Genomic DNA, 27,799 nt, shown 5'->3' with positions numbered 1-27,799 from the left:
GCCCTGCTGCTGCTTGCTGATTGCCAGAAAACTAAGGAGCAAACAGTTCCGCTTCCGTGCTGCTCCCTCCCCTCTGGCCAGACCTGCAGCCCGTGCTGTGCGTGGGGCAATCTCGAGTTTGAGGGGCAGCAGTTGGGCAAGAGCCTGACCCACTGAAGGAGAATCCGCTGAAAAGAGGGCTGGAGCACAACGAGGAGAGATGAGCATTTCCTCGGAGCACAAGCCCATCGGGAAACAGGTCACTGGCAGCCAGCATATGGTGAGTACAGGGCAGGTTTGGGGGCATGGCCCCTTCTTCTGGGATCAGAGCATCCCCTTTGGGTTAGTTACAGCATTCTTTTGCGTCCATCTGATACTTTGAAGGCACAGGGGCACGTCAGATGTGTGAGCAAGGCGGGAATTCTAGGTGAAAAGCTGTGTTTGACTCCAAACTGTTTGCACCAGCCTGGTTAAAGCAAGGCAATGTCCCTTGGAGGCACACAAAGCGACACCAAACAACCTCACTGGTTATTTTTCTCCTTTGCAGACTGTGTAATTCATTTGATGTTAACTTTAATTTGCCAGATCCCTGAGTAAAAGCCCTCTGTGTATTCAGGGGTTTTTCAGTGGTCTCCAATGATGAGTAATTTGCTCGGTGCTTAAGATGTGCAGAATTAGCAGGTGAGAGCAGTGGTTTTTCGAGCTTTAAGGAAAATCAGTGTTAACCACAAGACAAGGGGCCTTTTACTGAGCAGAAATCAGACAATGCTTTACTTTCCCCTCCCTGGACCTATTACTAACTGGTTTGCCTTGACCTTCCATCTTAAAGAAAGAGGCTCAAAAGCGTGAGACGCTCCTGACAAACGATGCCTGACAGGAGAAGCTGTTGTTATCACTTGGGCTAATGGCAGATTTTCTAACTGCTAGGCTTTGCTACAGAAACAGCTTTGGGCCATGCTCTTTACACTACATACTGTCAGACAGAATCCTTTTATGTTCTCTTGGCCCTGGTGCAAATAATTGCCCTGGAGATGAAGCCACCTACATTAGAGCAAAGCAATTCTCCAGCTGGGTCTTTGTCCTGAATCTCCTGTTGTGTCCTGGTTTCCCTACACTGTGAACTCATTGCTGCTAAACCTTACAGCTTGCTGTCATTTAAAAGACATAATCTCCCTCTGCTATGAGTTGTCTGTTCCTGTCCCCTCATTTTGCTAGCTCTGGTGCTAGTTAAATCCGCTGCGAGCCACTTCAGTTTGCTAAAATGAAGGAGAAACAGAGCTGGCACAAAGTAAGAAGCAGGGACAAGGAAAGACAGGGGAGAGGGCAGCAGGAGCCTCCCCTTTGTCCTGGTGTAACAGTGAGATCAGCTCATGTCATCTCATCCTGTGGGTAGGTACCCACAGGGCACCACAGGCTGGATCCAGCTAAGCTCTTAGGTACACGCTGAAGCATGTGACTGGTAGCACTGAAGCAGATCGCTGTGTGATCAGATCCAAGAAAGAGCAGGTGAGCTCCTGGAGAAAAGGGTTGTTTATTGACTCAAGCCTTCCCAGTACAGGTGCGGTCCTGGCCAGGCATATGACTTGCATTACTGGACTGGCAGAGGGAGGGAAAAGAACTGCCTCATTTCTTCCTTCTCCTCCTGCCCTCCCAAGTGCTACAAAAATGCAAAGATGGCTGTTAAAATTCTTCAGCAGTGAAATAAGTCAGGAATGTTGTCAGAAGTGACTCCAGGTTCAGCTCTCTGGGCATTCAGGCCTCTCCTGTTTCAAATAGCAGTGGCATTAATGCACAGTGAAATAAAATAAATAGAGGTAAAAATCCAAATATTGAATCTTAGTTCTTAAATCCACATCAGTTGCACAAACTATTTTGCCCTGTCCCTGCAGGTGTTCAAGGCCAGGCTAGATGGGATCCTGAGCAGTGTGATCTCGTGCTTGATCTAGTGATCAGCAACCCTGCCTGCAAAAAAAGGAACTGGAACAAGATGATCTTTGAGGTCCCTTCCAGCCCATAGAAGCCGTTCTATGATTCTATAATTCTATGATTCTCTTTACTTCCTATCAAATGCACAGTTAAACAGATATTGCGCTGCACCTCAGATATCAGCAAAATGACCCTTTCCTAAGTCCTAAAGGTTTGGTGAAAATGAATCCATTCAAAAATATCCATGCTTCTGCTGATCTGGGTACGAGGGCCAAATATAAATATCCTGCGTCTGCTTTTAGCAATACGTGATGTGTGGTGTAGATATTCTCACCTGTCCTCCATGGGAGGGTGGACAAGCACTGGAATGGGCTGCCCAGGGAGGTGGTAGAGTCACCGACCCTGGAGGTGTTCAAAGAACATTTAGATGTTGTGTTGAGGGACGTGGTTTAGTGCAAAGTATTGGCGATTGGTGGATGGTCGGACTGGATGATCTTGTAGGTCTTTTCCAACCTTGGTGATTCTATGACTCATCCTGCTTTTTACACTGCCACGAGAGCTCCCAGTTGCAATTGTATTTTTTCCTTGATTCTTCCGTGTTGGCAACCTCCAATGTCTTACATGTGTGGTTTTTCTCCCCTTGTGACATCTGTAGTTGCCACCAATTGTGGAGCTGAACGTCGGCGGGGAGATGTACACGACAACGCTGAGCACCTTGAAGAAACACCCCGGTTCCAAGCTGGCAGAGATGTTCACCGGCCAGCACAAACTCAGGACAGACTCCAAAGGGAGGATCTTCATTGACAGGCCGGGGACCTACTTCAAATACATCTTGGAATATCTGCGCAGTAACCAGGTGCCCACCCAGTGCATCCAGGATGTCTACAAGGAGGCTTTGTTCTACGACATTGAACCCTTAATCAAGCAGCTGGAGGACTCCCCTCAGATTTTTGGGGAACGTGTGGCAAGGAAGCAGTTCCTGGCCCGTGTGCCCAGCTACAGTGAGAACGTGGAGCTGATGATCCGCATCGCACGGGCTGAAGCGGTCGCGTCCCGCTATTCCAGCGTCATCATATGTGTTGTCAAAACGGAGGAAGACGTGGCCAGGTGTCAGGATGCCTTGAACAGCTTGGATATGGATAAAAAATCCGTGGTGAAATTTGGCCCCTGGAAGGCAGCTCCAACTATTTATGATTTACTGGATTGCATTCAAATGGACGTGAAAGACAAAGGGTACGAAATCTCCTTACATGCTCACGGTGCTGAAAAAGGGTTTCGCTTCAAATCCCAGGATTTCTTCCACATAATCCGGTTCACCTGGTGGTAGCAAAGTGCCTTTCTTGATGGAGAGTGGAAGAAACCAGTTATCAAAACAAACTAACTTGGGCTGTGGAGATTAAGCCCTGGACTACTGGAGGGACAGGAAGAAACGCGTGGGCCCATAAAAGTCTCTTCTTTGGTGGTTTGCCAAATTAAAGAACATTTGAGAGCCACTGTTTTGTTGGGCATTAACAGTTAAGTGTACAATTTTCAAGGTATGTGTTTTGAACTGGGAGCCAGACCTGAAGTTGAGCAAACTGCACTCAACCTAAGAGAAATGAGTATGTCCCAATGTGTCTTGTGGACATGGGAAGTTGGTCTCTCACTAGAAACTGGAACAAATTGCTACCTCAGAGTCCAGAGTTGCTAGTAGGGTTAGGAGCAGCACGTGGACAGGTCTCCTACTCTGCCTTATTTTGAGTTGTAAATACTGAGAGCTACAGAGCCCATTCACCCTAACCTGCTGTCCTCAGAGCCTTCTCCTCACTGTGAATACTTCTCATAAGTTAGGATCTGCTGTATGGAGTGCAGCAGTCTGGTTCACAGATTTATTCTAGGTAAAGACAGACAATGGTCTGTCCATAAAGCACAGAGACTAACCTTTAAATGCTAGCTCACAGCTGCAATGTTGAAAAAAAAAACATCTTTGAAAAGCAACAGATCAGATTTTGAACTATTGTTGAGAGAAACGAGGGGAATACATAAAAGCTTTCTTCTGATTAATGCTTCACTTACGTTTCTCATGTATTGCCAGGCATGACCTCTCTGATGAAAAAAAATTGCATCTGCACCATTTCAAGTGGAATCCCTGAAAGCTGTGTAAATACTTGCTCAACTGAGATTTGGATCTTTAATGATCTTATGAATGTATCTTTTATGGGCCCCTTCGAACTGGGGATTCTACAATTTTATGAAGAAGAAGTAAAAATCGCTGATGAGATGTAACCTAAAGAACCATACTTCTCTCTCATGTCACCCTATTTCAATCTTTCATCTTGTGCTATTCATTGTAATAACAACACTATTTTTAAATGTATAAATTTAGGGAAACCCCCCTGTGATTTGACTGGAAGGAAATGCTACTGAAGTGAAAGCCTGGGGCCCAGAGGCGATTCTTAACAGAACACGAGTTGGTTCCTACACTGTGTTTAAAAAATCTGAGCATTCCAAAGTTGGTATTTTGTTTGTTTGTCTTGTACTTTTTTACTGGAGACGGCCATTAAGATGGTTTTAATAACTCTGGGATGTTCAAGTCATCACAGCTAATTTGATCATGGATGTATTTCCTCTACAATGCTTTCAAATGGTCTGATCTGGACATGAGGAAGTATTACTTTTCAGAAAGGGTGGTCAGGCACTGGAATGGATGCCCAGGGAGGTGGTGGAGTCACCGACCCTGGGGGTGTTCAAGGAAAGGCTGGATGTTGTGTTGAGGGACGTGGTTTAGTGGGAGCTATTGGGAATAGGTGAACGGTTGGACTGGATGAGCTTTTAGATCTTTTCCAACCTTGGTGATTCTATGATTCTATGATTCTGTCTTTGGGTGGTGCTGTGTGGAGCCAGGAGCTGGACTCGATGATCCTTATGCTCCTTTCAGCTCGGAATATTCTATGATTCTATGATTTTTTAGCTGATACTGGTGACACTGATAGACAAGTTGAAAAGCTTTATACTCCAATCCCTTCACAGATCATTATATCCCTAAGATGTCCACGTGCAGCTATCCCTGGCTATCTTACATGCTGTATTTCTAACTGCCTCTAGACAGATACTTGTCACAGGGGCTATTTGGTGGTGCTGCCCCCCTTTCCCCTCTCCTTGAAGGAGACACACGTGAAGGCTGCATTATGTGTTTGGCTGTGTCCAATGCAAAGCTTGCCTTTAATGTCCCGGAGACACACGGGGTCAGGCTGGACGGGGCTGTGAGTAACCTGGTGGAGCTGTAAGTGTCCCTGTTCATTGCAGGGGAGTTGGAGCACATGATCTTTAGAGGAGCTGGGAGCGTACGAGTGGTCACTGGTGCTGGAGGTGCTCAGGTGGGATGTGGCACTGAGGGACGTGGTCAGTGGGCATGGGGGGCTGGGATGGGGGTGGGCTTGGGGATCCTAGAGGTCTTTTCTATCCTTAATGGTTCTGTGACACGATGAAGAATTTTGTTGTAACTGGGAAGAGGAGGGATGGCTCTTCTTTGTGTGTCCCTGTGGTTTTGCGTTATCTTTTACTGGGCACTGGGAAAAACCTGAGGGAGACACCAGCACTTCTCACACATAATATTAAATAATAAACCCGCAGCTGAGCAGACTCGCTGGGGTTTGTGTGATGGCATCCCCCGTCGGAGCTGCTGACACTCGGCTCCGTACGGCGCGTATTGATGAGGAAAATCGAGCTCCAGCGCACCTGCTGGGTGACGACACCAACCCCGAGGCGGAGCAGGCCGCAGCCGCCATCTTGAACGCAGCGCGCGTTCCCATGGCAACAGGAGGCCTCCCAGCCCAGACCTCCTGACCATAGAGCGGAACCTCCAGCGGGAAAGAGAGTACTCTCCGTTCGCTACGTCACGAGAAGGCGACTCTATGGTTTGGCGGCGGGGGGAGGGGCGCGTAGGGCGGCCGCGACATGGCGGCGCACCTGAAGAAGCGGGTGTACGAGGAGTTCACCAAGGTGGTCCAGGTGAGCGAGGAGAGCTCCGAGCTCTGTAGGGTGATCCCGGTGAGTGCGGAAAGGGCGGTGGTAGCAGCCTGGGGCCTAACCCAGGTGTGGCTTCCTGGGATAAGGGGTGCGTTGGGGCTGCCTCAGGTTTGGGGCGGGTTACTGCAGGCCTTGGGGGAGATGCGGGGGATGTGGTGGCCTCAGCTCGGGGAGGGAGAGGACAGCTGGGAGGTGCAGAAGAAGGGGTTGAAAGGGGCAGAGCAACTTGAGGAGATGTAGTGCTCACCTGAGGGTGGGAGCTGTCCCACTGGGCTGGGAAATCTAGCCTTGCAGAGAACAACCTGGGGGTCCTGATGGTTGAAAAACAGAGCGTGAGCCCACAGTGTGTTCTTGCAGCTCGGAAAGCAAATGGGATCCTGGGCTCATCAGAAGAGGGGTGGCCAGCAGGGACAGGGAGGTGATTGCCCTGCTCTACTCTGCTCTTGTGAGGCCCCATTTGGAGTACTGTGTTCAGGTCTGCAGCCCCCAGTACAAAGAAGACAGGGAGCTGTTGGAGAGGGTCCAGAGGAGAGCCACAAAGAGGATTGGAAGGCTGGAGCACCTCCCCTATGAAGACAGAAGACAGGCTGAGGGAGCTGGGCTCATTCAGCCTGGAGAAAAGAAGGCTGTGGGGTGACCTCATTGCAGCCTTTCAGTGCCTAAAGGGAGCCTACAAAGAGGATGGGAATTAACTCTTTGAAAGGGTAGACAACAGCAGGACAAGGGGAAATGGTTTGAAGTTGAAGGAGGGAAGATTGAGGTTGAATGTCAGGGTGAAATTCTTTACAGAGAGAGCGGTGAGGTGCTCAAACAGCTGCTCAGAAAGACTGTGGATGCCCCATTCCTGGAGGTGTTCAAGGCCAGGTTGGATGGGGCCCTGGGCAGCTTGGTGTATTATTAAATATGGAAGTTGGCAGCCTTGCAGGGGGGTTGGAGCTTCATGATTTTTGAGGTCTTTTCCAACCCTGGCCATTTAATGATTCTATGGAATGTGCTTCCAGAATAGATACTGTTCTGTGACAGGCAAGGGGAAGGGCGGTGTCTGCGGTGGGGTGCAGGAACTCCCTCGGGCTGCCTTTGTGGGAAGCAGTTTGCTCTGATAAGGATTTGCATGGTGTTTCTGAATTGTGTTGCTCTGTCTCTGGCCCACAGCAGCAGCATGAGGACCTGTCTGCTAAGAAACTGCGGCTGACCAAGCCCAGCAAGTCAGCAGCGCTCCACGTCGACCTGTGTAAAGCCACCTCGCCTGCAGATGCCTTGCAGTACCTGCTGCAGTTTGCCAGGAAGCCTGTGGAAGTGGAAAGCGTGGAAGGGGTTGTCCGAATCCTGCTGGAGCATTATTATAAGGTAATGAAGCTGAGAGCCAAAGATCTGCCAGAAACCCCATTCTGACCTTTTGTCTTGGGATACGGTTGGAGGTAGGATGGGAAGCTGCTGTTTCCTGTGTTGCTGTCTCAGTTGCCAACAGTGTTGTGTGAGGACAGTGAGTGGTTGTAGTCCTTCACCTGTGTGGTTGCAGCTCATGTCACTTGGTTTTAGCAGTTTCAGGACTCGGTGACAGGGAAGTGAGCCAGGAGGTAATGGCCTCAAGTTGCACTAGGGGAGGTTCAGGTAGGATATTAGAAAAAAATCCCTGAAAGTGTGCTTATGTAATGGCACAGGCTGCCCAGAGATGTGGTGGAATCACTGTCCCTGGAGGCGTTCAAAAGCCATGGAGGAGATGTGGCACTGAGGGACGTCTGTGACTGGGTGACTAGTCTGATAGATGAGGGAAGGGCTGTTGATGTAGTCTTCCTAGACTTCAGCAAAGCCTTTGACACTGTCCCTCACAGGCTTCTTCTGGGGAAACTGGCTGCCCGTGGTCTGAACAGATATACACTTCTTTGGGTAAGGAACTGGCTACAGGGTTGTGCCCAGCAGGTAGTGGTGAATGGAGTGAAGTGCAGCTGGCGACCCGTTTCAAGTGGTGTACCCCAGGGGTCAGTGCTGGGGTCCATCTTGTTTAATATCTTTATTGATGACCTTGATGAGGGGATTGAGTGCACTCTCAGCAAGTTTGCAGATGACACCAAGCTGGGAGGTGGTGTCGATCTGCCTGAGGGTAGGGTGGCCCTTCAGAGGGATTTAGACAGGCTGAACCGCTGGGCTGAGGTGAATGGGATGAGGTTCAGCAAGGCCAAGTGTCGGGTTCTGCACTTTGGCCACAACAACCCCATGCAGCGTTATAGGCTTATAGGGGATGAGTGGCTGGATGAGTGTGAAGAAGAGAAGGATCTGGGGGTGTTGGTTGGTGCTTGGCTGAACATGAGCCAACAGTGTGCCCAGGTGGCCAAGAGGGCCAACAGCATCCTGGCCTGCATTAGAAATAGTGTGGCCAGCAGGAGCAGGGAGGTGAGCATCCCCTGTGCTCAGCATTGCTGAGGCTGCACCTCGAGTACTGTGTTCAGTTTTGTGCTTCTCACTACAGGAAAGATGTTGAAGTCCTGGAGCGTGTCCAGAGAAGGGCAGCAAAACTGGTGAGGGGTCTGGAGCACAAGTCTTATGAGGAGCTGGGATTGTTCAGTCTGGAGAAGAGGAGGCTCAGGGGAGACCTCATTGCACTCTACAACCTCCTGAAGGAAGGTTGTGGTGAAGAGGGATTTGGTCTCTTCTCCCAGGCAACGAGCAGCATACGGGGCAATGGCCGCAAGTTGTACCAGAGGAGGTTTAGATTGGATATAAGGAAAAACTTCTCTCAGAGAGTGGTCAGGCACTGGAATGGCTGCCCAGGGAGGTGGTGGAGTCGCCGTCCCTGGCAGTGTTCAAGAGGCGTCTGGATGAGGAGCTACGAGATGTGGTTTGGTGCTTGTGGTGGCAGTGGTGATGAGGAGACGGTTGGACTGGATGATCTTGTTGGTCGTTTCCAACCTTGTGATTCTGTGATTCTATTACGTGGTCAGTGGGCATGGTGGGACAGGACTTGGTGATCTTAGAGGTCTTTTCCAACTTTAATGATTCCATGATTCCTGCAGGTGATCTGCATGATTAGTTTGCATTAGCTTAACAAGGAGCAGATGGCATGACAAGAAGTTTTCCAAGTAACCCAGTTGTCCAAAGCTGGCTCAACTTTATCTAAATCCTGCTTAATTTCTTTTAAGAGTACGGAAATTTTTTAGCTATAGCTTACAATGCAGACCACTTCTAAATGACACTGCTGAAAAACAGAAGTGGTAGACTTTTTTTTTTTTTTCTTCAACCAACAAAAAATTCTGAACAACAAGACAAAAGAATAGATGCTTTATGCTGTCCAGATATTGATCCTTCACTTGATAACTCAAATTTGATTGTTGCTAACAGAGATATGTGCTATTTCTTGTAAATGTCCTTCTGCTATTCTTTCTTTTCTTTTCAATTGGATCTTCTCTACTTTCATAGAATGGCTTGGGTTGGAAAGGACCTCAAGGATCATCAAGCTCCAACCCCCCCTTCAGCATCCAGGGCCACCAACCACCATATCTAATACTAGACCAGGCTGCCCAGGGCCCCATCCAACCTGGCCTTGAACACCTCCAGGGATGGACGGGGCATCTGCAACCTCTGAGCAGCTGTTCAGCGCCTCACCACTCTCTAAAGAACTTCCCCCTGACGTCCAACCCAAATCTTCCCTCCCTTAACTTCAAACCATTTCCCCTTGTCCTGCTGTCATCTCCCCTTTCCAAGAGCTGACTCCCCTCCTGTTTGTAGGCTCCCCTTAAGTACTGAAAGGCTTTGAATTGATGCTAGAGCTGTAAGGGTTTCATCAGTCTCTGTATTTGTTGTTGGAGTGTGACTGACTGTTGTTGTTGTTCCTTGTTTCCTTTACAATATGATGGGCAAACAGGACAGTTTGGGATCTGCCCTCTGAAAAGCATCAGAAAAATCATCTGCCGCTTCCTCTTTCCCTACACTTTTCTGACAGTTTGCTGACAGTTGGATCATTGTCTCTGGGCTGGTGGCACAGAATGAGCTGGTTGTTGCTGGCAGAAATGGTGTGCCATCAGACAGTGCCTGAACGGATCCCAGAGGGCTCTTCCAACTGTTGAGGGTTGTTGGGTTGAGGGGTTAGAGATGCAGTGACTTAGGGGCCTGCTGCTGCTCTTGGAGTCTCTCCTAAACGCTGTTGAAAGGTGTCGTTGCTGTGATGAGAGGTGCAGAATTGCAGTGCTGAATACAGAGGTGCATTGGAGAGAGCTGAGTGTAAAATCCAGACTCCTTTGTGTCCTTCTGCCTTCTGTTGGGTATCCTTGGCAATGTGAGGATGGAAGAGGGCTCCCCATTAGGACTGGAAGTGCTGAGTGCACAGATCTGTGGAATACTCCTATTTACAGCCCTTCAAAATACATGAATTCTTAAAGAACTTAAGCTTCACAAATCATCATTAATTTTATTTATGTAATCACCACCTGTGACAGCATTTAGAGATGTATCCAGCTAACATGTGCTCCTATTTATTTATTTTTAACCTTGCTGCCTTGGGTTTGTTTGCTTTATATCGTTCTAGCAGGATTCCTCCTTGCTGTGAACTTTTTCTCTAGGCTATGGACCCCAACGTTTAGCTGAAATCCAAAGACCATCAGTGTCAGTTCATCTTCTAAAATCCTCCCATTTGTTTATTTTCACTTACAGGATAGGAACATTAACAGGGAGTTTTTCAGAATCCTGAAACTCTGATTATTTAAACTTTTATTTTCAAACAGTAGTGAGTAATTACTCAGAAATTAAGAGGTAAAAGAGTTAATTTGTAGTGTAGTGGAAGCTGCAAGAGGAACATTTTGGTGTGATCGACTTACTGCAAGGTGGAGCATAGAGGAGGAAGGAACCTTATGGCAAAGTTTGGTCCCTTGTGCTGAAATGTGAGTGGATCCTGCCTCCCTGCAGAGTGTTTTGCTCTCCCAGCTGAAAAATGAGAGAATAATAGAATTGCCTGGGTTGAAAAGGACCACAATGCTCATCCAGTTCCAATCCCCTGCTGTGTGCAGGGTCACCAACCAGCAGCCCAGGCTGCCCAGAGCCACATCCAGCCTGGCCTTGAATGCCTGCAGGGATGGGGCATCCACAGCCTCCTTGGGCAACCTGTTTCAAGTCTCACCACCCACTGTGGGAAAAACTTCCACCTCATATCTGTTGCTTCCTTCCAGGAGAATGATGCTTCTGTAAGACTGAAGATTGCTTCCTTGCTGGGTTTGTTATCGAAGACTCCAGGATTTTCCCCAGACTGCATTGTGGATGATGCCATCAACACACTTCAGAATGAGAGTAAGTTGAGTTTTTTCAGATGCCTTTCAGGCCTTGCTTGAAGTGGAATCTTGTTAGGAGCAGTGTTTTTCCTTATTGTACTGCAAAGCAGCTCATCAGGGCATTAGTGTAGTAACATTGGTTTTCTAATAGACAGTGAAGTACAGGTGATTCTGTTTGTGTCTTCATTGAAGTCCATTTTTATTTTCTGTTTTATATTCACTGCTTGTAGGTTCTTGATGAAGTTTAATTTTATTTTAGTATCACTTAGTGACAGGTGAATCATAAATGGCTTGGGTTGGAAGGGACCTCAAAGATCATCAAGCTCCAATCCCCCTGCTGCAGTCAGGTCTACCAGCCTCCAGATCTGGAACTAAACCCCATCCAGCCTGGCCTGGTACCAAGGTGATTGGTGGCTTTAGTATGTTATCTGCAAGGAGAAGCCAAGGAAACTGGGCTTCTTTTCTTCTCTGAAGGAAAAGGCTCCAGGAGGACCTTCCAACCAGAGTGATTCTGTGGTTCTGGAGCTCAGCAAAGAGGTGCATAACCTTTCCCTGCTTTGTTTTGCAGAGTCTCACCAAGTCCTTGCTCAGCTGCTGGACACCCTGCTGGTGATTGGCACAAAGCTCCCAGAGAACCCATCTGTCAGGATGAGGCTGGTGGAGGTGGCTTGCAAGGTAAGGCTGCCTCCCTGAGGACATCAGTACTGCTGAAGGGCAAAGCTGTGCTCTTCATGCTGAATTTGGATTCAGTCTGTTTTGGGAGAGAGCTCAAGGTACTAAATTTTGAAGGAGAGCAACTTGTAACCAAATGCGTTGTGAGCACAGCACTGGGTGCAGTTGACAAGTCTGTAAACAACACTGGATTCACTGCTCTCTCAGTTACTGCCTCTTCCTTCGTATGCTTTTGTAAGCATGTCTGCTTTCTGTAGCTGTTATTTAGAAACACTCTTCCTGTTAATAAGTTATTGATAGAAAGCATTAAGCAAATGTGTTAATAATCTGTTTAAATATTTATCTCTGCCGGAGGAAAAAGTACGTTGTCAGTATTTACTTAATCTTGTTCTACTAAAATATTAACATTTCATAATTGCTGGGAATTTTACTCTGGCTGTTTTGAAGAGAGGAAAGAACAATTAAAAAACCCAGTTAGATCTTTTCTTCTCTTGTGTCCCATAGCACCTGACAGATTCTTCCCACGGTGTAAGAAATAAGTGTCTTCAGTTAATTGGCTGTCTTGGACCAGTGGAAAAAGGTGTTGCAAAAGAAGCTGAAAGCCAGGCTGCCAAAGATGTCCAGAAGATCATAGGAGATCATTTTAATGACCAGGACCCTCGTGTTAGAACAGCAGCTATAAAAGCCATGGTAAGGAGTGCTGGTGTGATGGAAGAAATTGTTTGGGGTTTGATAAGAAAGATGGGAAGGATGTGCAAATTAATCCAGAGAGGTTTGGACTAGAGCTAGTCCATATGCTAAACTAGTGCCAGTTTAACATATCAAAATTACTTGGAGAAATAAGGTAAGTTATGAATAGAAGAAGTTCATGAGATCTCAGAGGGATTCATAATGATATGTTAAGGTAGTATGGTTAGGTTGCAGTTGGACTTGATGATGAAGGTCTTTTCCACCCTGAGCAATTCTGTGATTCAATGAGATCTGCTTCTGCTGTAGCTGAAGAAGCTTTTTAATTTGGGATATCGTGTTATGATTGCAGGTAAGGTCTAGTGAGAAGTCTGCATTTCCTGATTCAGGGTTGGTTGCCACAATAATAAGCCCCTTTTACTTCAGGATTTAATAGAACACTGATTGTGACAGGAAACCTTGTGTGTTTAAATCTGAAAACTTGTGTGCTTTTCTTTTTTTTTTGGCAATGTTTTGGTTACTGATTTTCATGTGGGATTCAGCAAATTCAGAACTTTCTAGCTTTGCAGCAATAGAAGCATAGACAGTGCATTAAGAACTGTATGGGGGTGTAGCACTTTCTCTGCTACTCTTAAAGTTTATAGAGTTACCCCATCTAACCTGGTGGTGATCAAAGGTATTTGAATTGACACCATTGAACTGTGAAGAAGGAAACAAGATGCATTAGAGAGGATCAGATTGTGTGTGAGTCTGTCTGGGATCTCCCTCTGCTGGAGGCTGCACTCATCCTTCATTTTCATTCCATTTTGATGCTTTCTTTTTTTTCACAGAACTTCTTACACCTGCCACCATTTCTGCAGTGACACTGAATCAAATCCATAGCAAGATTTATGACCTTCAATTTAATAGTTTCACTACAATGTCAGCTGTTTTGCTTTAGTTTGGAGCTTGGAAGCATCCTGAATGAATTCAGGGTCCCTAACTGTTCCTAAGGTTTTTAATCACAGTTTTCCTTGCTACTGTGTTGTTTGTTTATGTTAGGAGTGTTTAGTAGGGCAGGTTTTGCTGTTCCTCTGGCTGTGAAAATGCACTGGTGGTGCTGCTTTTGGGTCCATGTCTCAGGGAGTGGTTGAAACTGGCCAGTGCTGAAAAATTGCTTGAAGGCTGAGAGAATGGGCGGAGTGTTCATATGAACTGTATTTTCCTAAGCAATCAAAGTGTAAGTGGCTGTGAAGTTTAAGGTTACACTGAAGTCAAGGTTTTCTTTAAGATAAAGCCAAGCTTGAGAAACAGCTGAATTACAATAACAGTTGAGAAATGCAATTAATTTTATGCAAAGCAGGAAAAACAGTGATGAAAACTTATTGTGTGTTATTTAAAACCATCGTTTGATTTCATTGTTGTTTCTTTCTTTTGTTGTTCTGGTTTTTCCCCCATAGCTTCAGCTTCATGAGAGAGGACTGAAGCTGCAGCAGGCCATTTATGGTCAGGTAAAACCTCATTTTTGTTCTATTTATTTTGTGTTGGTTTGCATACTTTGCTTTTCAGGATTCTGGGACGTTGTGCTTCGAGAGGTGGAAGGCTCTGAACAGAGGGAGGGCATTCTATGTGCATGCTGTGTGTTCTTTGCAGTGCCACATGGCAGCAAATAAAAATGAGCTTTACAACTTCGAGTGCACTAATGTGTGTGCTGTGACTGAAACTGATTGTTTGCTGGGGGGAGATGAGCATAGGAAGAGCAAGGCATTGCATAATTCTTACTGTCATCTTGCAATCTCAGTGTTAAATCCTTGTGCATTGGAGGGTGTTACGTGAGAGGGAATGGCCTCAAGTTGTGCCAGGAGAGGTTCAGGCTGGGTATTAGGAGAAGTCTGGTCTCTGGAGGAGTTATCAGGCACTGGCACAGGCTGCCCAGAGAGGTGGTGGAGGCACTGTCCCTGGAGGTGTTCAAGAACTGTGTGGATGTGGTCAGTGGTGGGAGTGGGGCTGGACTTTTTGATCTTGAAGGTCTTTTCCAACCTTCATGATTCTACGATTCTGTGGCTGTTTGTTACAGAATCATGGAGTGGTGTAGACTGGAAAGAAACTTGAGAGACCATCATCTCATTGCAAATCCCCTGTCATGGACCAGAACATCTTTTGCTAATCAGGTTGCTCAAAGCCTCATCCAGCCTGGCCTTGAACATTGCCCAGGGATGGGGCATCCCCAGCTTCTTTGGGCCAGTGCCTCACCACCCACATAGTAAAGAACTTCTTCCTTGCATCTGCTCTAAATCTCTGCTGTTTTAGTTCAAATCCATCACCCTTTGTCCTGGCAAAAAGGTTGCAGAGCTGCAGGCTGTATCAGATTACTCTTAGGAAATGTTCATGCTTTGTGTTGCCTGCAGAATACAGGCAGTTTTGGAGCTATACCTCATTTGATTAACAGTCTTCATTAGGATGATCAAACTTGGAAATACTTGTTAGTAGGAGGGAAGATTTAATTTATCCTTATTTATGATCTGAACTGATATATGCTAAGGATCATAAATCAGTGGAAATTGATTATATTGGCTGCAAATCTTTCAGGCTTGCAAGCTGTTGGCAGACGATTATGAACAAGTGCGCAGTGCTGCAGTTCAGCTAATTTGGGTCCTCAGTCAACTGTACCCTGAAAGGTATGTGCTGTACACAGAGGGACTCAACGGTGCCACTGCAGTATCTTAATCCTGGGTGTTTTGTGCCAGAAAGCCTCAGGAGAAGCAGTTAGAGGAATGCTGTGTACCAGCTGCTGACACTTGATGAGAATGCATTCATTCGATTAAGTTTTTGTTCCTGATGCTTACTGTGTGTTGATGGGAATTCAGCGTAGCTCTTAGTTTTATGCCATGCTGGATGAAGCCAGCAAACTGACTGACTTTTTTTTGTCTGCTAGCATTGTCCCCATTCCTTCTTCTAATGAAGAGATTCGGTTGGTTGATGATGCGTTTGGAAAAATTTGTCACATGGTTAGCGATGGTTCCTGGGTTGTGAGAGTACAAGCTGCCAAGTTATTGGTAAGTCTCATCCTTCTCTGAGGGGTTCACGTTGCACTACTTAACTCTTTAAAAAGAAATGGGGAGGAATTTAGAAACTGCTCAAATCAATTCATGTCAGAATTCGAAGCAGGAGAAAAGCTGAGTGTGGGGTGTTGGCTTTGTTTCTCTCGGCTGAACTCCGTGGTGATTCCCTCCTTGAGATTGCAGGGTTGGTATCCCTGAAAACAAGTACTTGGAATAACTGCCCCCCAGCACGTTTTAACAACTGAACCCAGTAAAATCTGTATTAGATTCAGTGAGAAAATAAGCTGTTCTGATAATCCTCAGCAAACTCTGATGTAGAGTTTGAGTGTTGAGCACCATGTGAAGCTATTAGAAAGGACAAATATTGTCAGGCCCTGAGTTGGGATATACCCAGAAATTGTGTGGTGGAATTTAGAGTAATCCTCTTGCTTCCTTTTGATGGATGTGTTTCTTTTTCTCTTTAGGGTTCTATGCAACAAGTGAGCTCCCATTTCTTAGAGCAGACCCTTGACAAGAAGCTCATGTCAGATCTGCGGGTGCGTAAACACTCAGTGCTCGAGTTGTTTTGGCTGTGTGTAGAGTACTCAAATCACACAACAGGTGTGGAAATGCAGAGCCTGTTTGCTTAGCACGTCCTTGCCTCAGGGCTGCTGAGAGTTAATTGATGATGACAGGTTTTCTGTTAGATTAAAGTCAGTGAAGCAATTGCCAGTTTTAGATTTCATTAACTGAGCCCTGTAATGAAGAGCTTGAGGCCATTCAGGTTTTGTGGATGAGAGGTAAATGTTTGCGTTCCTCTGACGGCCATTTGGCTCTAAGCTTTATTGTGTACAGAAAGCTGGCATCCTATTGCAGCATCCTGCAAGAGCTCTCTGGTAGTCATCTCCCATCTTAGGAGCAGTGAGTAGCTGGAGAATGGGGCCCTTGTGCAAAAAGCTTTTCAGTAAAACTCCTTCCTGAAGCAACTTTCTGAAGGTATTACATTCAGTTTCTCAGGCCTACAAAATAGTAAGGAGGCAAGAGCTTCCATCTATGCCTGTTTTAAAATTCAGAAAACCATTTACTGTTCTGATCAGTCACCTTTCATGTTTCCCATGGTTGTAACTGTGAGAAATGTATTTGGGCAGAGGAAGCGCACGGCGCACGAGCGAGCCAAGGAGCTCTACAGCTCTGGGGAGTTCTCAAGTGGCAGAAAATGGGGAGATGATGCTCCCAAAGAAGAAATCGATACAGGTGCTGTGAACCTGATTGAATCAGGAGCTTGTGGAGCCTTTGTTCACGGTCTGGAAGATGAAATGTATGGTAAGTGTTAATGCGGTGACTGAATTGCTTGGGATGTATGGAGGGGCCTTCTGTCTGTTTGGGGGTCAGGAGGTTAGAACCTTTGTGTTGGGAGGCACACCACGTCCTTCAAGATGTTTCAGAATCCAATGAACACAAGTTTTCTTACAAATTCCAATCTCAGGTTGTGCCTAGCCAACTAATGCCCATTTCTTCCGAGCTAGTGGTACTTTGGGTTAATTAGTTGCTTCTCATCAGGTCTGGCTTTCCTAATGAAGTAAAAGACAAGTTCCATCTCACAGGGGGCTGCATAGGCCAAGCTCCTCTTGGTCCCTGCTGGCATGAATGTTCTTGGGCAGTTGGAACATGTTATACTTGAAAATTAATGACTGGATTCATGTGTTTTCAGATACATAGATTTCAGATGAGGGCTTGTTTACGTCATGTTGTTGTAGCTCTGTTTCTTGAATGGAAATGCCTGCATTTCACCATCACATTTACCTGCTCTGTGGTGCTGTTGCACCAGGTCTTGCTGTGATGGATGTGGAGGCCTTTGTCTCACCCATTCTAGCAGATTATATCTGGCCTGCTCTTTTAAACAGGGGAAATTATGAGTGTCAAAATGGAACACAAGCATTCTTCAGCTTCTGAGCATGGCTGTAGCACTGACTGTGCTGATGATCTCAGGAATGTTTGTGTTCAGCCTTTTCTGGCTCAGCTTTCCTGTGTGTAGAGCAAAGGTTTGCAAAAGCTATTGAGAGCCGTGAAGAGGTGCAGCTCTAATGTCGTTCCTGAATTCAATTTTAAACCTTGCTGGAAGGATGGCAGTAAAGAAGTCAGCAGAAAAACACCATAACAAAACTATCTCTGTAAACTGTAGTGTAAAAGTTGATTTATTATTCTGTGACTCCTGCAAATTAAACCACGTTTTCCCAATAGCTGAACTCTCCCTGAAGCTCGAGCACGCAGCCTTGTTTCTTTCTGCCTGACAGTGGCTCAATCCATTGTCTGTGAAGCATTCTCCAGTTTGATTATTGGGGAATGTCAGTAAAATGGGCAGATGTGGAAAATAACCAGAACTCTGAAGAGTGTACGTATGTCTCCACGGTGGTATTTTAAATACTGCTGAGCTGTATTCTTCCTTACCCACGGTGCTGCTTCGTTTCTTCAATTCCATCCTGTAACTTCAATCTAAATGAATGTGTCAGCTCATGAATGCACTATTGGCAAATGTTTTCTTGGGGTTTTTTCTTCTCTAATGCCTCTAACAGCACCGTGGTCTTAATGACCATGGAGACTCAGCGTTGTGACACGGGCTTTGTTCTGTGGAAGTGGAAGGCTCACTGTGTTTGCATTTCTCTGCTTAATCAGAATCATCAGGAATCAAAATGTTCTTTAAGAACAATAGGCCTAAACGTTACACGCAAGTTGAAATGAATGTTTGCAAGATGAGCTAATTTGAATGAAAAGTAGAAGTATGTTTTAAACAATGTTTGCAAGACGTCTAATTAATCTTCCCTTTTATGATCCCAGCACATGAATGTTATGGAAGCTAGCAGGAATGGCTGTGGGGGGAAGAATCTTCATGCAAGTCTGTTATATTTGGGTCTTCTTTCAATTCCTACTATGGTTTACAGCAGAAATATTCTCTGGATGCCTCTGTTTATTTTTACTTTTGCTTGAATTATGAGTCATTTTGATAATTAGGGCACACCTTTGTCCTTTCTTGTGAGGAAGTCAGGAAGCAGGGAAAGCTCATTTTGTGTGCTGGTAACACACTGGTACTCTTGGGCTTTTCAGCAATTCACAAAGTGCTACGTGGCTACTTAAAAATGCAGTGAATGCTCTTAGCAATTAAAATGTCTGGAAGAATGAAGAGAGCAGTTTAATTATCTAAATTAGCTTGCTTAAGGTACCACAGTTACGGCTACGCTTGCAAAACGTGCCATGAAATGCATAACATTTATTAGCTGGATGGATGTGGCTCTGGGCAGCTTGGTCTGGTGGTTGGCAGCCCTGCACACAGCAGGGGGTTGAAACAAGATGATGATTGTGGTCCTTTTCACCCCAGGCCATTCTGTGAGCTGCTGTCCTTAGCCCAGTGCTCCACCGCTACAGGGCCTGGCTGTTGGTGGCACGTCCTCTTAAACAGCACTAATGCCTGATTTCCCCCTCTCCTAATAGAGGTGCGGATTGCTGCAGTGGAGGCCCTGTGCATGCTGGCTCAGTCCTCACCTTCTTTTGCGGAAAAATGCCTGGATTTTTTGGTGGACATGTTTAATGATGAAATTGAGGAGGTCAGGTTGCAGTCAATACACACGATGAGGAAAATTTCCAACAATATCACGCTGCGGGAGGACCAGCTGGATACTGTGTTAGCTGTTCTGGAGGTAAGGCCTTCCCAAGGGGGGAAACATTACATTCTTGCTTTTTCTTTGTGTTGTTGTTTTTTTTAATAAATGATATTCAGATTAAAGGCTCGCTGTCCTTGCTAACTGCTGGTGTGTCACGTGGATTTCCTTCTGTCTCATTTTCTGGTCCACGTTTGTGATGTTTCACGTTGAATACAACTTAATTTTCTTTGTCCTACCACTTCAGTTGTACCTTTTGTTCACTGAATGGAGCCAGGACACTGGTCTGAGATCTCTCTCTACTCTTCCAGCCCTTGATTTCTAGCGCACTCCTTGGAATAGTTTTGGCGTTTCCTGACCATCACGATCTCAGCCAGTTCCCAGCTGCACGTGGTAGACAAATCTCTGCTTCTTTGGGACAGTATCTCAGCCTTGGATGGTACTCAAAATGCATTCTGTGTGTCTCTTTACCCACTATTTGCTTGACCCTGTGCTACAGTGACATTCCTCAGTTGTGCTCCAGGATAAAGCAAACTAAGGCTATGTTGGATGGGGCCTCGGGCAGCCTGGTCTAGTATTAGATATGGAGGTTGGCAGCCCTGCCTGCAGCAGGGGAGTTAGAGCTTGATGGTCCGTTCCAACTCAAGCCATTCTATGGTTCTCTGATAATCTGCTTATCTGTCTGTAACAAGAGCTGTACGATACGACCTCAGATTGAAAACACAGCAATGAGTGTTGGGTGCCTCTGTTATTTGTGCATCTATTTCATATTTGTTTCACTTGGGGACCTCTGCATTAAGGTATAAACGTGTAGGGCAGTTACACTGGTGTTCCTTTTTATGTTTTTGTTATGATTTGTCGTCTATGTTACGATAGCTGAAATATGAGAATTATCACATTTTCACTGTGCTTGGTTCAGGAAGGTGCTTGCTTACTTGCTTTCTGTATCAGCAGTAAAATCCAACTTTTGACACCAAAACAAAGGATTTAGGAGAGCAGCATGAACTTTGGTGTCTGAATTGTTAATGGTGATGGTAACTTTTGTTTTCGTTCATCTGCTTTTCCTTTACCTGAATAACTATCAACTGCTCCTTGCTTTTTTCACCAAGCATCGCGTTCTGCATGTCGTGGTGTTGTGGTTCTCACTTCCTGTCACCTTGGACGCCTCTTTGGCCCATGGTAGTCTTCTGCCTTGCTCATCTCCGTTCTCCCTTCCCAGCAGTCCATGTAACACACCTGGATTATTTTATTTCCCCAGCCACTGCATCAGCCTTCAGAGCACGTCGTCTCACTCAGTGACAGCCTGCCTTGCAGCACCAAAATAAGGACCAGATGAGCGTAACCGCTGCGTTTCCCTCCTTTGTTTGTGTATGTTGGCTGTCGTTGAAGAGCCTCTGCGAAGGGGGCTGTTCGTTCTTTTTGTGGAAGACAGTAATGAATGTGCTGTTGATATTTAGCAAATTATGCTTTTAAAAAAATCCTCTATTGAAATGCGTCTCAGACTTGTATCCTGTCAAATTTTCACATTCTGTCCGCCAGTGCCACAAAAATGACAGCAAGGAAGTCTATTGTATTAATTTGGAACTGCAAGGTGGTATTTGGCAGGAGGCAAGTAATGAAGCTGGAGTTCAGCCACGCTGCTTCCAGAAATACGGCTTGAAGGCTGCATAAGCTTCTCTCTGCAATATCACTGGCCTGAAGTTCAGCGTAGGTGCAGTGTGGCTTCAGAAGTGATGCATTAAAGATCCCATGTTGTCATATCAAAGCTGATGGCGAGACTTGTAGCTTGTTACACGTTTTTTTTATTGTACACCTATAAACAAATAGTTGGGTCAAGTTCTTTCTATTCTCTTACTGCTCACTGATGCCTCTAGGATGAATTCAGCCAAGGAACAGGATCTCCTGCCTTTAAAATAAGTATATACCCAGGCTTCTCTCTCTCTGAGCATTCAGAGGCTCTGATTTGAGGGTTCTTGCTTTTATTTTTTAGGATTCTTCAAGGGACATTCGAGAAGCTCTTCACGAGCTGTTGTGTTGCACCAACGTCTCAACTAAAGAAGGCATCCATCTTGCACTGGTGGAGCTGCTGAAAAACCTAACCAAGTATCCCACAGACAGAGAATCCATATGGAAGTGAGCGTGATCAATGTCCTCGTGTGTCTGCTTGCTTTTCTGCTTTGTTATAAAGTGGGGCATTAATGCTATACAGACTGGAAGGAGCAATCCTTGAGAGCAGCCCTGCAGAGAAGGACCTGGGGGTCCTGATGAAAATGGTGAAATGGTGAAAAATGGAATGTGAGCCAGCAGTGTGTTCTTGCAGCTTGGAAAGCAAATGGTATCCTGGGCTCCATCAAAGAGGGGTGACCAGCAGGGACAGGGAGGTGATTGTCCCCCTCTACTCTGCTCTTGTGAGGCCCCATCTGGAGTACTGTGCCCAGGTCTGCAGCCCCCAGTACAAGAGAGACAGGGAGCTGTTGGAGAGGGTCCAGAGGAGAGCGGCAAAGAGGATTGGAAGGCTGGAGCACCTCCCCTATGAAGACAGAAGACAGGCTGAGGGAGCTGGGCTCATTCAGCCTGGAAAAGAGAAGGCTGTGGAGTGACCTCACTGCAGCCTTTCAGTGCCTAAAGGGAGCCTACAAACAGGAGGGGAACCAACTCTTTGGGAGGGTTGATAACAGCAGGACAAGGGGAAATGGTCTGAAGTTGAAGGAGGGAAGATTGAGGTTGGATGTCAGGGGGAAATTCTTTACAGAAGGAGTGGTGAGGTGCTCAAACAGCTGCCCAGAGAGGCTGTGGATGCCCCATCCATCCCTGGAGGTGTTCAAGGCCAGGTTGGATGGGGCCCTGGGCAGCCTGGTCTAGGACTAAATGTGGAGGTTGGTGGCCCTGCATGTGGCAGTGGGGTTGGTACTTCATGGAGCTTGAGGTCCCTTCCAATCCTGGCCATTCTGTGATTAACCAAACACTGAACTAGCTAAGGAGGTAGCAGCACTAAGGTTATTCTGTTAGAATCATAGAATCACAAGGTTGGAAAGGACCTATAAGATCACTTAGTCCAACCATCCTTCTGTTACCATTGCTACCACAAGCCACTAAATCAAATCTTTTAGCTCCTCATGCAGACAGTTACTCTGTATTATTATTATTCTGGAAATACTTGGAATAGCAGGTGTGTACATAGATTGTATGTGTTCCTGACTGACATAGAGACACTGTACTGTTCTTGCTTGCCAATATTGCTGGTGGTCATTCAGAACTGATGACCATGGAAGGAAAACCTTATTGAAAGCAAAGCATTCTCAGAGTTTCCAGAAAAGGTTCTTCCAACCTTTAGTAGGAAACATCATCTATTCCACGTAACTAATGTTTTGTGCTCCATGACGTGGCAATATTCTCTAGCAGTTGCTTGTACTGATTGTGAGAAGTGGGCTGGCTAAGGGTATTGTGCTCTTGGAGGGATTCTTCTCATCTGTGAGTGAAAATAATGAACGTTTTGGGGGTTTTGGGTTGTTTAATGGAGGCAACAAAGGAAGCAATGCTTCCACACGCGTGGTTTGAGATGGAATTTTTGGTTATTATTGGAAGCTCTTTTTTTTTTTTGGTCTTTTTCTTCTAGTGTACTCTTACAGTGCTGTTGGAGTTTGGATTTCTGGATCTTGTTTAGTTGTCCTTTTACCTCCTCACACTTCTAGCTTTTCTGAACAAAAAAATATATGTGCTTGTTAGCATTTAACTTGCAAGTTTTCCTTAGGTTGTGTGCCTGCAGATGTTAACTGTCTCTTGGATAGCTTAAGTGAACAGATTTTATCCTGAAGAGGCAGAGTTGCCATGAGTTTGCACGTAGTCTTGAGCAGTAGGATTCTGGTGCTGACCAACTCATCAAAGTTCCACTGTAATACAAAACAGTAATGCTTTAAAATGTTGTATTTTGCAGTGTATGTGTTTACTAAGAAATATTTTGGTCCATGTGTTTACAGGTGTTTAAAGTTCCTGGGGAGCAGGCATCCCACTCTGGTGCTCCCTCTGGTCCCGGAGCTGCTGAGCACGCACCCGTTCTTTGACACTCCAGAACCAGACATGGATGATCCAGCTTGTATCCTTGTGAAGAAGGCAGCTGATCTGTTTCACAGTCAAACATTTAGTGGTGTTTTCCCAGTGCTTGAATTTGTTAAGCTGTTTCAAACTAGCACGGTCCTGTAGCTGTCCCTTTGTGACTCAGCAAGCAATGGACTCACTGTCAGCAAGGAAGGTTGAGGGAACTGGGCTTGTTTAGCTTGGAGAAGAGAAGGCTCTGGGTGACCTCATTGTGGCCTTCCAATATTCGAAGGGAGCTTATAAACAGGAGGGGGAACGGCTGTTTTCAAGGGTAGACAGTGGTAGGACAAATGGGAATGGTTTTAAACTGAGATAAGGGAGGTTTAGGTTAGATATTAGGAGGAAGTTTTTCAGCCAGAGGGTGGTGAGGCACTGGAACAGGTTGCCCAAGGAGGCTGTGGATGCCCCATCCCTGCAGGCATTCAAGGCCAGGCTGGATGTGGCTCTGGGCAGCCTGGTCTGGTGGCCCTGCACACAGCAGGGGTTGGAACTGGATGAGCACTGTGCTCCTTTGCAAGCCAGGCCATTTTATCATCTGGAACAATCTTGGTAAATACCAGAGTGGTGTAATTTAGCTTTTTCATGCTGTGTGAATGATCTGGTTATCCAGCAATGTCTCAAGGTTGAGGTTTTGCAGATGAGCCCTTTGATGGGAAAATTAGCTTGCACTAATTTGGGAGATGCTTTTGCTTTTAAATAAGAGTGGTTTTCTGTTTTGTTTGCTTGTTGGTGAAACTTCTACTCCTCTGCCTGTTGTACAGCTTATAGAACAGCACTGTCACTTAGTGTAGCAGTGGCTGAATTCCCATAATGCTATGAACTTGGCTTTCTGAATTAAGTCAATCCAAAATCCTTATGTTAAATTCAGTGCTTCCGAGTGCACACTGTGATTTTTGTACTGTTACTCTTAACAATGGAAGATGCGTCAGAAATGTGAAATACCATTTTTCTATTGTTCATTCTCCTCACTTTCTTTCTGTGCAGCTGCAGAACGTGCTGTTATTTATGGTGCATGCTGAGAGATGTTAGATGGGAACAGCTCGTTTGAACTGCCACGCTGCTCCTTGTTTTTCTCTCCATTTGGAGGCCACCAGCTAACAGATCAAATGAATAGCTTGTGAGAATTGACAAGGGCTGGGATCAGGTGGAGAGGAAGTTAATCTTTATTCGGATAGCTGTGTCATACATCTGTCCTAGGAATTTAAGGAATTTGGGGGGTGAAAAGCTCTAGTTTACCTCAGTGCACCTTAAAATCATAGCGTGGTTGAGGTTAGGAAGGATCTCTGCGGTCATCTCGTCCAATCATCAATCCATCCCCACTGTCACCCTTTGGGCCACATCTTTGCAGCTCTTGAACACCTCCAGGGATGGAGACTCCACCACCTCTCTGCTCGAATCCAGGGGATGTTAGTTTAGAAATGTTCTGGAGGTAACTCACTACCATGTTTTATGGAGAGGTGTTCTGGGAAGCCAGGCTGAGAGCCAGAAACGACAAGGAAGGCCTTCAGTGAAGGAACTGGTAGTTAAAAATGTGAGGATTTTAGATTCCAAGTGGCCAGCAAATCTTAATCAACAGTGAAGTTGAATCACTTTAGCTGAAAACCTGGAAGGGATTTTGGGTGAAGGAGAGGAACTGTTTGGCAAGTTGAAGTCTTTATGCTTGGTAGCTCACAGATAGAGAATATATTCAGGAGATGAGAAATTTCATTCACATCTCTGCTGTGCTTAGGAGTGCATCTGAACCTATTTCTTCTCCACGCAGGCAAGTGCCCTGACTTTGGCTGCTTTGCATTGGAATCTTTTTACTCCTGCTAGAGATCTTATGTTTTGGGGCACGCTGTTGCAGGTGAATATCCCAGCCTTTGGACCTGTTGATTGAAGCCTTTGGCTGCCCTCTGTATTTCTGTGGCTCTCAGACCATGAAAAAGGTTTTCCTATTCCAGAATCTTTGTCCTATGGTGTTCCTTTGGTTCACTGTAATTCTGCTGGCCAGGCTAGACTGGGCTCTGAGCAACCTGACAGAGCTGTAGATGTTCCTGTTCACTGCAGGGGAGCTGAACTAGGTGACCTTCAAACACCCTTCCAACTCAAATGATTCTGTGAATCTATGATGCTTTTCAGGGTGTTCGCATGGGAGGAATTGCAGCGATTTTCAAAACCTCAGAGGCAAACGTTTAATTTTAGTGTTTGGGTGCCAAACTGGTAAGCACAGCGTGAGCCTCAGGGAAAGCTCCACCTATTGAGTTGTGCATTTATGATCCTTGGCTCCTATCCTGTGTGTTGCCTCTGAGCCATCCCCCGTTGGCAGTAGCAGCCCTTCTCCAATATGGCCCTGCCTGTAGTGTTTGCACTCTGTACTTCAGCTGCATCTGCTCAGACAGCTGCCTCCTTGGGTTTTGTTCAGCATTCTCCAGCAGTAAAGAACTTAGTAAGCAAAGAAAGGGTTGTTGAGTTATTGCTATTGGCCTCGCCATCCCCAAAGAACTCTTCTGGTCATTGTTTATTTTTCTTTGACAATCCGTTTCAATAGACATTGCTGTTCTGGTTCTGATTTTCAATGCTGCTAAAAGTTGCCCAACAATGCCAGCGCTGTTTTCTGATCACACGTTCAGACATTACGCCTATCTTCGTGACAGCCTCTCTCATCTGGTCCCTCCACTACGAGTAAGTTGAACCACCAAGGCTTTTGCTTTGTTGGGAGTATTGTTGGTTTCTTCCATGTCTGCCAACGGGTAACGATTTGATTCTGGATTTCTTTTTCCTCTCAGCACCAGTGAGTGAATATTGAAACATACCTTAGGTGGGGAGAGCCAAATATTAGATTGTTACGATATGGATTTTGTGATATTTTGTTGAAGAAAAATGTTACTGCTCTCGAGCTGGAATAGCACATGCTCTGCTGGTTAGAAAAGAGTGCTGGGAGGCAGGATTCCCAGGAGCTGTCACTGCATGGGGAAGGGGAGCTCAGCCTTTGTCGATGTTACAACATGTAGCATGCTTAACAATTCACAGCATTGAACATATTACAAATCTAGCTGTGGTGTCGCTGTTCATTGCAGGGGAGTTGGACTAGACGGCCTTCAGAGGTCCCTTCCAACTCCAAGGGTTCTATGATTTGACTTAGATCTCACCTAAACAGTTTATTAGTGGCAGTGGTGCTTTCCGTGCTCCTTTAGAGCATGCTTTTCCTGCATGGAAGTACAGGTGGGACTGAAGGCAGTTGTAAGTCTTAGTGCAGTTCATAAACTTGATTGCATGTGGTCTTCCTCTGATTCCACTGTTTCGTAGGTGAGGAGGATGCTCAAAGGCACACTGACATTTAATCTCAAGATCTCTAGCTATGAGTGGGTTTTAAATAGAGAGTATTAACCAATAAAGCCCTGGCATTAATGTTGAATTTGAGAAATAAAGTCGGAGATCTCAGTTGGTAGCTGTTAAATAACACAGCAGCGTTTTGCAGTGCTGTTACTGATGGTAGACTTGTCTCTTGTCTCATGTTTGTCTACGCTTAGCTGCCAGGTAGGAAGCTGGTCTCCTCCCCCATCTCTCCCAGCATTGCACCACATGAGGACCCTTCCCAGCAGTTCTTGCACCAGAGCCTGGACAGGGTGTACAACCTCCAGCACCTCGACCCGCAGGGCATCCAGGAGCTGCTGGAGTTCACCATTCGGTAAGGCTGCTCATCAGAGGAGTCAGGATTTGCAGCTTCTCTGAAGTCAGTTCTGAAGATCGGTGTCATTCTCAGTCCTGTTCCTGTACATCTCTCATTTTGGTCAGATTATTTGTATCGTGTGCACACAGGGCTTTTTGTTTTGGATGGAGAAAAGGGTTTTTCCCCCCTTGGTCTACCGGTTTCCAGGCTCCATGGCCTCTGATTGCATGGGAGAGAAGCTGCTTCTGCTGCCTTGCTGGGTTCCTTTCATCAGTCCTGCTTATAAAGGGGTTGGATATTCTTCATGAGTTAGGAATTCAGAGATTTTCCTGAAATACACAGTATTATTGCATGCTGCTGTTGCATACATGAGAGGCCTATTCTGCCTTTTCCATTTATCTCAGCTGATTTAGACAAACAAAACACTTGAAAAGGATCATTGCAGAGGGGATGAGAGAGTTATTTTTGAAAGCCAGAAAAACAGGCTCAGATCCCTTATTTGGAACACGAAATTCCGAAAAGGCTTTTCCCTTTTTCCCTACATTGCCACCTTTTTTATATGTGTAGCTGTAAACTGCTTTCACACCCACCTGCAGTAGAAATCCTGACCATGAAAACAACGTGCTTTATCCTCAGCTGCTTTAGAGCTACGGTGCACAGCCCAGAACATCATCTCACAGCATCCAGTGCACAAAACGCTTTTAACTTGGCAGAGCATCCAGAATCTGACAGGCATAGCGAAACTCTGGGCACCTGAGAGGCTGTGAGTGCCTTTGTTTCTTCACAGCAGTCCTGTCTGAGATGGCCACGTGCACAGCTGTGTACTGCACAGGAGAGTGGTGCTTTGGAGCT

General features: G+C 45.9%; 2 protein-coding genes across 4 annotated transcripts in view; both read left to right on the top strand.

The window, feature by feature from the left end:
* Positions 1-38: 38 nt before the first annotated feature.
* KCTD14 (potassium channel tetramerization domain containing 14) lies at positions 39-4,481 on the top strand. Of its 2 annotated transcripts, XR_008203206.1 has the most exons (3): positions 39-259; positions 2,561-3,440; positions 3,980-4,481. XR_008203206.1 is itself a non-coding variant. In XM_052670357.1 (2 exons), exons 1-2 carry the CDS (start codon positions 200-202, stop codon positions 3,230-3,232), a joined length of 732 nt encoding a protein of 243 aa, XP_052526317.1. In that variant the 5' UTR covers positions 39-199; the 3' UTR covers positions 3,233-4,481. The 2 variants fall into 2 exon arrangements, 1 of the variants encoding a protein (XP_052526317.1); XM_052670357.1 differs by having other exon boundaries at positions 2,561-4,481.
* Positions 4,482-5,770: 1,289 nt separating this feature from the next.
* INTS4 (integrator complex subunit 4) overlaps positions 5,771-27,799 on the top strand; it is a 33,640-nt gene continuing 11,611 nt past the window's right edge. The window contains exons 1-15 of one of the 2 annotated variants that reach the window (XM_052669533.1): positions 5,771-5,895; positions 7,066-7,260; positions 11,070-11,187; positions 11,737-11,843; positions 12,345-12,530; positions 13,967-14,017; positions 15,096-15,184; positions 15,442-15,562; positions 16,033-16,104; positions 16,696-16,870; positions 19,034-19,239; positions 21,191-21,333; positions 23,178-23,293; positions 25,826-25,959; positions 26,808-26,965. In XM_052669533.1, coding sequence (XP_052525493.1) covers positions 5,842-5,895; positions 7,066-7,260; positions 11,070-11,187; positions 11,737-11,843; positions 12,345-12,530; positions 13,967-14,017; positions 15,096-15,184; positions 15,442-15,562; positions 16,033-16,104; positions 16,696-16,870; positions 19,034-19,239; positions 21,191-21,333; positions 23,178-23,293; positions 25,826-25,959; positions 26,808-26,965 — 1,925 coding nt within the window. In that variant the 5' untranslated portion in view covers positions 5,771-5,841. Of the gene's footprint in view, positions 5,935-7,065; positions 7,261-11,069; positions 11,188-11,736; positions 11,844-12,344; positions 12,531-13,966; positions 14,018-15,095; positions 15,185-15,441; positions 15,563-16,032; positions 16,105-16,695; positions 16,871-19,033; positions 19,240-21,190; positions 21,334-23,177; positions 23,294-25,825; positions 25,960-26,807; positions 26,966-27,799 lie in introns of both variants that reach the window. The other variant, XM_052669525.1, reaches the window with a different exon arrangement.

The sequence above is a fragment of the Tympanuchus pallidicinctus genome, unplaced genomic scaffold (genome assembly GCF_026119805.1).
Source record: "Tympanuchus pallidicinctus isolate F22 unplaced genomic scaffold, pur_lepc_1.0 scaffold11, whole genome shotgun sequence".
Taxonomy (NCBI): domain Eukaryota; kingdom Metazoa; phylum Chordata; class Aves; order Galliformes; family Phasianidae; genus Tympanuchus; species Tympanuchus pallidicinctus.
This window is presented reverse-complemented; position numbering and strand designations above follow the sequence as displayed.

Excerpts from the sequence above, each read along its gene's own strand:
- KCTD14 (XM_052670357.1), top strand. The coding sequence starts at position 200 with ATGAGCATTTCCTCGGAGCACAAGCCCATCGGGAAACAGGTCACTGGC. Across the intron at positions 260-2,560 it reads TCACTGGCAGCCAGCATATG|TTGCCACCAATTGTGGAGCT; the intron begins GTGAGTACAGGG and ends TGACATCTGTAG.